Below are 12,612 nucleotides of genomic sequence, written 5' to 3' on the forward strand. Positions count from 1 at the left end.
AGGAAAAGGGTGACAGGGGGAGGCAGAGGGTGATAGAAGCAAAAGGTTAAAGGGGAGGCAGCTGGTGACTTGGAGGCCGAGGGTGACAAGGGGAGATAGTGATGGGGAGGCATAGACTGAAAGGGGGAGACATAGGGTGACATCATGAAAAGGGGGGATGCAGAGGGTGACAGAAAGAGGGTTATAGGAGGAGACAGAGGATGACAGGTGGAGAAAATGGAAGACAGTTGGAGGCTGAGGCACCAGGGAGAAGGGCTAGGATGTCAGGGAGAGGAAGTAGGTGACAGGAGGAGTCAGAGTTTACAGGGAGAGGCAAAGGGTGACAGGGGGAGACAGTGACAGGGAGAAGCAGGGGGTGAAGGCTGGAGGCAGAGTGTGACAGGGAGAGAGGCGCACAGTCCAGCCCTTACCATGGTGATGCATGAGACAGCCCTGACAGGCATGGAGCCACCAGATTCTGCCTACCTATCTCCTGTGGTCCCGCAGAGCATAGATGCTGAAAGCACACACAGCATTCTGCTGTAGGACTGTCACCCTTGCTGCTTCCTCTCTTGACTACATGACTGGCTCCACCACCAACTGATGTAATAAAGTCAAACTTGCTTGGCGGGTCCCCACTGGGTTCCCCCCTGGCCCCTGCACCTGCAGGAATGGTCAGGATACTTGGGTGGGTCAGGGAAAACATTCTGGTCTGAGCAGCAGTGCTAGCGGGCCCCTTAGTTTCCAGGGGCCCCAGTGCAAAGCACGAGTTGAACTACCAGTAGTCCCACTACTCTGCTGTTTATATACAAAATTACATTCGCATAGCTATATTATCCAATATTGCTAAGTAATAATGACAGTGACTTAGACGTGTGATGAATATGCCTTAGGGTATATTCTATTATATATATCCAGTTTCTGACCAAGTCAGATGTGCTTAGGAGTGCTATCCACTGATGCTCAGTTTCAAACATTTTTAGGGCCTCCAAATAGACCTGAAGATGCCCTGGCTTGCTCCAGTACCTTCCCCACCATGGCTCACCCCAAGATCCATGTTTGGGCACACAACTAAGGGGGTTATTCAGATCTGATCGCCGCTGTGCATTTTTGCACAGCGGGTGATCAGGTCCTAACTGCGCATGCTTATGCACCACAATACGCACGTTGTCAGACAACAACAATGGTGCGAAAAGTCCAATCACACGGGTGTTCGCAAGATGACTGACAGGAAGAGGCCATTTGTGGGTGGCAACTGAGCGCTTACAGGGAGTGTCCGGAAAAACGCAGGCGTGTCCAAGCATTTTCAGGGAGGGTGTATGACGTCAGCTCTGGCCCCGATCAGCCTGTCATCATTGCACTGGAGGAGTAAGTCCTGGGTTGCGCACAGACTGCACAAAGTGGATTTTCGCAGCTCAGCATATACATGCAATCGCACACTTGCACAGCGAATTTACACTCCCCCTGGAGGCAGCGACTATCTGATCGCAGGACAGCAAAATTAGCAGCCCAGCGATCACATCTGAATCTTCCCAGTGAGCTCTATGGCCAATCCACCCCTGCTGTGTTATGCAAACATGTATTTAGCGCTTGATTGCCAAACCCCATGGAAAACTGCCACTTTCTAAGTGTTCACACTGGGCGTTATTCAGCTTCAGTTGCAAAATTACAAAATCGCAAACCTGGCAATTATTGTCAGACTGCACAAGCTCTGTGAACACATTGGGGGTCATTCCGAGTTCTTCGCTCGCAAGCTGCTTTTAGCAGCTTTGCACACGCTAAGCCGCCGCCTACTGGGAGTGAATCTTAGCTTATCAAAATTGCGAACGAAAGATTAGCAAAATTGCGAATAGACACTTCTTAGCAGTTTCTGAGTAGCTCCACACTTACTCGGCATCTGCGATCAGTTCAGTGCTTGTCGTTCCTGGTTTGACGTCACAAACACACCCAGCGTTCGCCCAGACACTCCTCCGTTTCTCCAGCCACTCCCGCGTTTTTCCCAGAAGCGGTAGCGTTTTTTCACACACACCCATAAAACGTCCAGTTTCCGCCCAGAAACACCCACTTCCTGTCAATCACATTACGATCACCAGAACGAAGAAAAAACCTTGTAATGCCGTGAGTAAAATACCTAACTGCATAGCAAATTTACTTGGCGCAGTCGCACTGCGGACATTGCGCATGCGCATTAGCGACTAATCGCTCCGTTGCGAGAAAAAAATAACGAGCAAACAACTCGGAATGACCCCCCTTGTGCGCACACAAAGCCTTAATTGCGATCGCAATTTAGTGAAATGCAGTCGCAGTTTGATTGAGAGGTAGTGACCGTTTGTGGCTGTTAACATGGAATTTGTGGGAAGTGGTTGGAAAAACATAGGTGGATCATGGCCGTTTTCGGGGCGTGTATCTGATGTCAGTTGCAATGGATTGCGACTAAAAACATGGCGCCAGTGCATTCTCATTCTGAATAGCCCTGGGTCAACCAAAATTGTTGATGGTACTCGACTTCTGCATATGCATCGCAATTTTGAGAATGCATACGCAATTTTGAGATTGCTTCGGTGGGCATCTTTTATCTTTAAGGGCAGCTCTTCACATGCGATTTTTAGCAGGATTGAGAGATTCGCAATTTCTGTCTCAATAGCGATATAAGCTGAATGAGTTCCGCAGTCATGATCGTTCCAACTGATTGCTGTTTGAGCTATAATGTCTACCAATACATGAACAAATACTACTGTATGGTTTCTTTTTGTCCGACATTGACCTACCAGTGCAGTATGTCTGTGGATTGTGAGAGGAAACTGGAGCACCAGTTTTGGTAGTAAGTTTTACCATGTGGTTTGGCCTGAACTGCATGTAGTTTAGGAGTCTATAAACTGCCACAGTCTGAATTTTCAGACTCCAAACTGTAGTTTAGTAAATCCTGCGATTTGCTTCTGTGAACAGCATCCGATATGTGGTGGTTTGCAAACTGCACAAATACCATTGGTTAAAGTTAGATTTCCCCCACTTCTCAAACCAAACTGGTAGTTAAGGTCCTTTAAAGGGCTTATTCCGATGGTGCCATGTAGAAATTACTCATGATGGGTCCAAAAAGAAAATGGTACCAGTAATAGATACACTGCCCAGTAACATACCACCAGCTAGAAATCTGTTGATCAGAACAATATGATATTTATGCTAGAAATGTGCATTACGGTTCTCCAGAAATCCGAATCCAACTCAAATTTGTGGATCCGAACCAAACCAGGTCCCGAAGGGATCTGACCAAAGCTAAGGGGTAAATTTACTAAGATTCGTATTTTCCCGTTTCAGGTCAAAGTTCAATCACGAATGACATCGAAAGTGTAAAACTGCAACTTTTTGAATTTGTTACGATGGATTTACTAAACTGTCGTATTCGGGTTTTTCTTTTCTTCCGATGTCGATGTCATTCGTGGTTTTTTTTCTATTTTTACGGCAGTGATTAGCAAAACACTGCCGACTTTTTTACAATGAATCTCGGCCGGATCTGTGTGATCCGTGCTGGGGATTTTTTTTTTTGTTTTTTTTAAATTAAACACTGCAAAATATTTAAAAAAAAATTGCGTGGGGTCCCCCCTCCTAAGCATAACCAGCCTCGGGCTCTTTGAGCCGATCCTGGTTGCAGAAATATGGGGAAAAAAATGACAGGGGTTCCCCCATATTTAAGCAACCAGCATCGGGCTCTGCGCCTGGTCCTGGTTCCAAAAATACGGGGGACAAAAAGAGTAGGGGTCCCCCGTATTTTTAAAACCAGCACCGGGCTCCACTAGCTGGACAGATAATGCCACAGCCGGGGGTCACTTTGATATAGTGCCCTGCGGCCGTGGCATCAAAAATCCAACTAGTCACCCCTGGCCGGGGTACCCTGGGGGAGTGGGGACCCCTTCAATCAAGGGGTCCCCCCCCCCAGCCACCCAAGGGCCAGGGGTGAAGCCCGAGGCTGTCCCCCCCATCCAATGGGCTGCGGATGGGGAGGCTGATAGCCTTTTGTGATAATGAAAAGATATTGTTTTTAGTAGCAGTACTACAAGTCCCAGCAAGCCTCCCCCGCATGCTGGTACTTGGAGAACCACAAGTACCAGCATGCGGCGGAAAAACGGGCCCGCTGGTACCTGTAGTACTACTACTAAAAAAATACCCAAAAAAACACAAGACACACACACCGTGAAAGTATAATTTTATTACATACATACACACATACATACATACTTACCTTATGTTCCCACGCAGGTCGGTCCTCTTCTCCAGTAGAATCCAAGGGGTACCTGTTGAAGAAATTATACTCACGAGATCCAGGGGCCCAGGGTCCTCGGAGAAATCCTTTGTAATCCACGTACTTGAAAAAAAAAAAAAACGCTTACCCGAGCCACGCACTAAAAGGGGACCCATGTTTGCACATGGATCCCCTTTTCCCGACTGCCAGAAAACCCACTCTGACTGATGTCTAAGTGGGTTTCCTCAGCCAATCAGGGAGCGCCACGTTGTAGCACTCTCCTGATCGGCTGTGTGCTCCTGTCCTAACTGACAGGCGGCACACGGCAGTGTTACAATGTAGCGCCTATGCGCTACATTGTAACCAATGCTGGGAACTTTCTGCTCAGCGGTGACGTCACTTTAGGTCAACCGCAGGGCAGAAAGTTCCCACCATTGGTTACAATGGAGCGCATAGGCGCTACATTGTAACACTGCCGTGTGCTGCCTGTCAGTCAGGACAGGAGCACACAGCCGATCAGGAGAGTGCTACAACGTGGCGCTCCCTGATTGGCTGAGGAAACCCACTTAGACATCAGTCAGAGTGGGTTTTCTGGCAGTCGGGAAAAGGGGATCCATGTGCAAACATGGGTCCCCTTTTAGTGCGTGGCTCGGGTGTCCGATTTGTTATTTTTTTCAAGTACGTGGATTACACCTGGATTCCCCGAGGACCCTGGACCCCTGGATCTCGTGAGTATAATTTCTTCAACAGGTACCCCTTGGGGTGACTAGTTGGATTTTTGATGCCACGGCCGCAGGGCACTATATCAAAGTGACCCCCGGCTGTGGCATTATCTGTCCAGCTAGTGGAGCCCGGTGCTGGTTTTAAAAATACGGGGGACCCCTACTCTTTTTGTCCCCCGTATTTTTGGAACCAGGACCAGGCGCAGAGCCCGATGCTGGTTGCTTAAATATGGGGGAACCCCTGTCAATTTTTTCCCCATATTTCTGCAACCAGGATCGGCTCAAAGAGCCCGAGGCTGGTTATGCTTAGGAGGGGGGACCCCACGCAATTTTTTTTTATAAAATAACAACTTTCCCACCCCTTCCCACTGATATACATGCACGGATCTCATGGATCCCTGCATGCCTATCCAATCACGGAAAAAAAAAGTAGGTCTGTTTTTTTTTAGCACTTTTTTACGAGTTGTAATTTTTCACGGCAGTGTTTGTTTTTTTTTTGCTTTGCACTTCTTAGTAAATGACCGAGATTCATACTTAAACAGCCGCGTTTTGACCGATGGTGTATTCATTCGTGATTTTTTTCTTGGACTTCAAAATATTACGAATGCCCTCATCACTGCCGTGATTATTGCTTAGTAAATGACCGAGATGACACTTTGATGAAAAAACGGCATCTCGGTCAAAATCGGGAGCTTAGTAAATTTACCCCTAAGTCTCAGTTCAGAATTCCGGTTTTAAATCCGACTTTCAGGATTTGGAGTGCAAAATTTACATAATTTCAGCTCTATGACGTCATTACCACCAGTGGCGGATTTTCCTTAAGGCTGCCCCCAAGTAAAATCCGCCTCCTTGCTCAGTGTCACTGACGCCAGATGCAGTATACTGTATTAGCCTTGCTTATCCTGATTTACCCTCTTGTCTGATGCTTTGTACATGACATTAATACACAGTATACTTTTGATATATTTCAGGTGAAAATCACAAGTAACAATTTTGTCATTTTTAAAAGTTTAATTGAAATCTGTTTTTTTTTTTATTTCATTTCTTCACAGATTACCTATACTACAAGGGGGGACATTCAGCTTTATTACACCTACATTAGCAATATTATCTCTCCCTCAGTGGAAATGTCAACATTCTGAAGTATTCAATGGAACTGGAAACTTTTCTATAGATAACACAGAGTTATGGCAGCCTCGAATGAGAGAAGTAATGATATTTCCTTTTCTTATCTCCCCATTTTCTCCTGAAGCTTGTAGGCATATGCTGAGATGAAATGGCATATTATTAGTACATATGATCTTAGTTTTGAGATTGTAACAGTTGTTGTTTCTGCAGCTTTTATTATCAAAGCAAGGTGAATGCTCTGAAACACAACAAATGCACCAGTGGAATGTTCAAACAAGCCACATTTATTAGAAGCAAGAAAACTACAAGTTGATTCTGCATTTGTTTTGTTTATCTATCCCACTATATAGAAATGATACAACCAAAACTGTGTAACTTTACTAGGTGCTTGAGGGTTTTAGGACCAAACATTGAATTTGTAAATGCTTGAGATGGTAGAACTTAATTCTGTTGGGCACGTCCAGACTGATAAATGTATATACAGATGAGAGGGCAGTCAACAGGCGGGCTAGGTCCAGGTACTTTTCAGGGGGTGTGGCCTAATAACAGGAGGTGTGGTCATGTCCCCTTAGAAAAAAATAGTATTTTAAGCACCTCCATGGCCACACTGCAGCCCAGTACACAGCAGCATGTGCTGGGCTAAGGAGAAGTGCTGCAGCTGCTGATGCCAGATAAGAGGGAGGGGGCACAGAGCCCCCTATGGGCCTTCACTGGGCCCCTCCAGCAGACCTGGGCACGGGTAATTTGTACCCTCTCCCCCGCTCTCTCGGCACCATTGCAGATGAGTACTCACACACAGTGGCTCGAGTTGCACCTGATAACTCCTTTTGGCACCACAGATTCCGGGGCTACTCTGCCACACTGAGTGTCTTTCTTACAAAATGTGTGTCTTATTCACATAGATAAATCAGGGTGTGACAAAACTACTTTGCTAGATTGCACTGATGAATTTGATTTGCAACATTTGTACATCTGGGTGTGACTGAGGCGGAGATGTACTAAGTCTTGAAAAGTGATACATTTCACTGTGATAAAGCACCAGACAATCAGCTCCTAACTGCCATGTTACAGGCTGGGTTTGAAAAAATGACAGTTAGGTAGCTTAGTACATCAGAGTCTGAATGTGTGTAGGAAGTGCTGCAATGCAGAGGTCACAGGTTTTTCTCATGCAAACTTAAGATGTGCTTCATCTGCGACACTGTTTAAAACTAATCCCTGTGCAGTTAAAGTTCCAGCCCAGTGTCTGTAGCATACTTCTTGGAGTGCCTCAGTTGTGTAGTGTCTTGTGCTGTATGGCGTACAGATACTAGTTGTATTAGGACACATCTGTACTTTTCCTGTTATAGCAAAGGCACTGATCTTCAAATTACTCATTACAGGTTTTTTTTCAGTATGCAACTGTTTATGTTATTATTGTTTCAAATCTGTAGCACATTGGGGTATATTTACTAAGCTCCCGATTTTGACCGAGATGCCGTTTTTTCTTCAAAGTGTCATCTCGGTTAATCTCGGTCATTTACTAAACACTAATCACGGCTGTGATGAGGGCATTCGTAATTTTTTGCTAGTTCAGGTAAAAAATTACGAATGAATACACCATCGGTCAAATTACGCCTGTTTAGATATGAATCTCGGTCATTTACTAAGAAGTGCAAAGCAGAAAAACACAAAACACTGCCGTGAAAAATTACAACTCGTAAAAAAGTCCTAAAAAAAAACAGACCTGCTTTTTTTTCCCGTGATTTGAGATGCATGCAGGGATCCATGAGATCCGTGCATGTATATCAGTGGGAAGGGGTGGGAAAGTGCTTATTTTTGCCAAAAAAATTGCGTGGGGTCCCCCCTCCTAAGCATAACCAGCCTCGGGCTCTTTGAGCCGATCCTGGTTGCAGAAATATGGGGAAAAAAATGACAGGGGTTCCCCCATATTTAAGCAACCAGCATCGGGCTCTGCGCCTGGTCCTGGTCCCAAAAATACGGGGGACAAAAAGAGTAGGGGTCCCCCGTATTTTTAAAACCAGCACCGGGCTCCACTAGCTGGACAGATAATGCCACAGCCGGGGGTCACTTTTATACAGCGCCCTGCGGCCGTGGCATCAAAAATCCAACTAGTCACCCCTGGCCGGGGTACCCTGGGGGAGTGGGAACCCCTTCAATCAAGGGGTCCCCCCCCCCCAGCCACCCAAGGGCCAGGGGTGAAGCCCGAGGCTGTCCCCCCCCATCCAATGGGCTGCGGATGGGGAGGCTGATAGCCATTTGTGATAATGAAAAGATATTGTTTTTAGTAGCAGTACTACAAGTCCCAGCAAGCCTCCCCCGCATGCTGGTACTTGGAGAACCACAAGTACCAGCATGCGGCGGAAAAACGGGCCCGCTGGTACCTGTAGTACTACCACTAAAAAAATACCCAAAAAAACACAAGACACACACACCGTGAAAGTATAATTTTATTACATACATACACACATACATACATACTTACCTTATGTTCTCACGCAGGTCGGTCCTCTTCTCCAGTAGAATCCAAGGGCTACCTGTTGAAGAAATTCTACTCACCAGATCCATGGGTCCAGGCTCCTCGGCAAATCCAGGGTTAATCCACGTACTTGAATAAAAAAAAAAAACGGTGTCCCGACCACGAACTGAAAGGGGACCCATGTTTGCACATGGGTCACCTTCCCACGAATGCCAGAAACCCACTTTGACTTCTGTCTAAGTGGGTTTCTTCAGCCAATCAGGGAGTGCCACGTTGTAGCACTCTCCTGATCAGCTGTGTGCTGCTGTCCTCACTGACAGGCGGCACACGGCAGTGTTACAATGTAGCGCCTATGCGCTCCATTGTAACCAATGCTGGGAACTTTCTGCTCAGCGGTGACGTCACTTTAGGTCAACCGCAGGGCAGAAAGTTCCCATCATTGGTTACAATGTAGCGCATAGGCGCTACATTGTAACACTGCCGCGTGCTGCCTGTCAGTGAGGACAGCAGCACACAGCTGATCAGGAGAGTGCTACAACGTGGCACTCCCTGATTGGCTGAAGAAACCCACTTAGACAGAAGTCAAAGTGGGTTTCTGGCATTCGTGGGAAGGTGACCCATGTGCAAACATGGGTCCCCTTTCAGTTCATGGTCGGGACACCGTTTTTTTTTATTTATTCAAGTACGTGGATTAACCCTGGATTTGCCGAGGAGCCTGGACCCATGGATCTGGTGAGTAGAATTTCTTCAACAGGTAGCCCTTGGATTCTACTGGAGAAGAGGACCGACCTGCGTGAGAACATAAGGTAAGTATGTATGTATGTGTGTATGTATGTAATAAAATTATACTTTCACGGTGTGTGTGTCTTGTGTTTTTTTGGGTATTTTTTTAGTGGTAGTACTACAGGTACCAGCGGGCCCGTTTTTCCGCCGCATGCTGGTACTTGTGGTTCTCCAAGTACCAGCATGCGGGGGAGGCTTGCTGGGACTTGTAGTACTGCTACTAAAAACAATATCTTTTCATTATCACAAATGGCTATCAGCCTCCCCATCCGCAGCCCATTGGATGGGGGGGGACAGCCTCGGGCTTCACCCCTGGCCCTTGGGTGGCTGGGGGGGGGGACCCCTTGATTGAAGGGGTCCCCACTCCCCCAGGGTACCCCGGCCAGGGGTGACTAGTTGGATTTTTGATGCCACGGCCGCAGGGCGCTGTATAAAAGTGACCCCCGGCTGTGGCATTATCTGTCCAGCTAGTGGAGCCCGGTGCTGGTTTTAAAAATACGGGGGACCCCTACTCTTTTTGTCCCCCGTATTTTTGGAACCAGGACCAGGCGCAGAGCCCGATGCTGGTTGCTTAAATATGGGGGAACCCCTGTCAATTTTTTCCCCATATTTCTGCAACCAGGATCGGCTCAAAGAGCCCGAGGCTGGTTATGCTTAGGAGGGGGGACCCCACGCATTTTTTTTTGGGATTTTACATTGTTTAATTAAAAAAAAAAAAAATAAGAACCCCAGCACGGATCACACAGATCCGGCCGAGATTGATTGTAAAAAAAAAACGGCAGTGTTTTGCTAATCACTGCCGTAAAAATAGGTAAAAAAAAACGAATGACATCGACATCGGAAGCAAAGAAAAATACGAATACGACAGCTTAGTAAATCCATCGTAATCAATTCAAAAAGTTGCAGTTTTACACTGTCGATGTCATTCGTGATTGAACTTTGACCTATTTTCGGAAATTACGAATCTTAGTAAATATACCCCATTGGATGAGTAAATATGAGTGACTAACTTTCAAATAGCAATATTGAAGTGTTATGATTCTGATACTGTTTCCATGTTTTTTTTAACTCTAATGATTAATTAATGGTGTTCATTTAAATTTTTCATAATATTTAGATTAAGAAAGTGAGTCAGTATTTGATCTTTTTATCCCGTGTTTTGTTCAGCAATTTAATACACCCCACCTTTTTCCTGCATCCCACTGCGATGTATCACAAATACTTCCAGAATTACTGTTACATGTTGCTCTCGATTCTATCAAACTGTTTTCAGGAGGTTTATTTTTTGTTTGAAGAACTTTAGTAATTAAATGGCTTAACTGTGTTGCTTGTGTAGATGGAGAACACTGAACCAGCAATTGTAGACATAAACAACAGAGGCAGTTTCCTGATAACAGAGCAGAAACAAATCAGCAAGTAAAAAGAAAAAATCAGTGCAAGTCATGACAGACATGTTTTTCTCACCCTTTGACCTGGTTTTAGAGACATACAGACAAATCCAGCCTTTACTTTTGCATTCCTTACAGTTTGAATTGTTAACAGTCTCCAGATTTGTCTTTGTAGACATAAGTTGATATTGAATTTAATGTTTATGCAACCGACAGTCTAAATAAGAATATACTTTAAATCTGTGAGTTCAGCAAATCCATAATTTAGAAATATAAGATTACAGCGTATGCATACCTCTTTACTGATCCAATTCAGCAGGATACATACACTTCAAATGTAACTTTTTGGCTGTTGCAGTAATTTATGGTCTGTACCGACCAATAGGGGCTTTGTAACAGGTTCAGCGTCTCCATAGTCTCATACAGTTATATAGCAGTGCCATGGGGACATGCCCCATTTATCCATGACCACACCCCCTTTCCTGTTTTTTTACCAGTTTCCTGCTCAGCAAAGTTGAATGGTGTGAGGATATTCCTGCTTTTCAGGCACTGTCTTACTGCCCCACCTGCAGGCTGCAGTGTCCGCTGGCAGGGGGAGGTTCGGGGGGGGGGGGGGGGTTACTCTGTCACTGCTGCTCTATGTAGCAGAGCAGGGTTGATGGTTGATGCATGCATTTGCACATTATCCAGGAGCGCTGCCCACACCTCCAGGATGATGAGAAGTGACAGAATGACACGTGGAGGCTCATTCAAGTGCGGTCGCAAAGTGGCTATTGTATGCAAATTGGTCAATGTTTTCTTACTGCACTTGCATCTGAGCCACAGTGCACATGCACAGCAATTGAATTGCTATAGTGGTTGCAATGAGGTACTAGTCGCAAAGTGACAGGAAGATGTTTGGGGGTGGTAACAAGGAGTGGTAGACAAAATGCAGGTGTGTCATGGCCATTCAGATGGCGTTATCAGGATTTACATAAATTAGCAGTTGTGATCACACTTGCTACTGGGGAGCCCTATGCGTCCCGGGGGAGCAGCTCAGCCAGAGCATCTTCAGAGGCACTCAGAGTCTGCAACATGACCTGATTTGCGCTGATGATACCTATTTATCAGCAATTATACACTGTTAGATGGAAATGATGTGACTGCAGTGTGCGTCCCTATGCTCAGGTTAGCCTCTGCCCATATTAGTATATAATCGCAAGCAAAAGATAGCAACAGATAGCAACAGTAGCAGCAAGAGCAGCCAAATCTGAATGAGCCTAGCGGTCCTGACACCAAATAATCATACATCTGGAGGTATGGCCTTGCTGACATGAACCCATGCCCCCTTTCCGGAGTCCTGAGATGGGAATTTAAATTGTTGGGAGTTATGGTATATGTAACAAAATGGATGACACAGTCAAAGTCCGATTTAACAAAAAGGGAGATTTTTCTATCACTATGTATTGCAGTATTATCTATAATACTTTACCTTTAAACTGTTGTTGAGGCATCTGAGTTATGCTCAGCTTCGTGACTCTACTGGTACAGCAAATGTAATCCTAGACTCACCTGTTCTTTGGCCAATCAGGGCTCTGTGCATATGTGTCCTAGGTCACATGCGCTTTGCCCTGGAATACACATGTGCAATGCATTGCATTGTCGTGGCTTGCATTGCAAATTCTTAAAAATCCTAAAAATAGAAAAAAAAATGAAACTTAATTAAAATGGGAAAATTCTGTATTTAATTAAACAAATGTACTGTCATGTTCCCTGTTAAATAGAATAGAAATGGAGGCCAGCAAAACCAGTCTATTCTGGCTTCATATCTTGGTAAATGGGAAGAATCCCATCTGTAGTGTAAACACCCCCTTTTTGAGAAATTTAGGGGACTTCTCTCTTAAATAAACTATCTAGGGT

At 45.5% G+C, this 12,612-nt stretch overlaps 1 protein-coding gene across 1 annotated transcript in view; it reads left to right on the forward strand.

Moving 5' to 3' along the window:
* The window catches only part of LOC134934617 (solute carrier family 23 member 1-like), a 319,416-nt gene that overhangs the window by 24,358 nt on the left and 282,446 nt on the right, over positions 1–12,612 (forward strand). Inside the window, exon 4 of the mRNA XM_063930011.1 lies at positions 5,991–6,147. Within this exon, the coding sequence (XP_063786081.1) occupies positions 5,991–6,147 (157 nt within the window). The remainder of the gene's footprint in view (positions 1–5,990; positions 6,148–12,612) is intronic.

Source organism: Pseudophryne corroboree, chromosome 6 (assembly GCF_028390025.1).
Source record: "Pseudophryne corroboree isolate aPseCor3 chromosome 6, aPseCor3.hap2, whole genome shotgun sequence".
NCBI lineage: Eukaryota > Metazoa > Chordata > Amphibia > Anura > Myobatrachidae > Pseudophryne > Pseudophryne corroboree.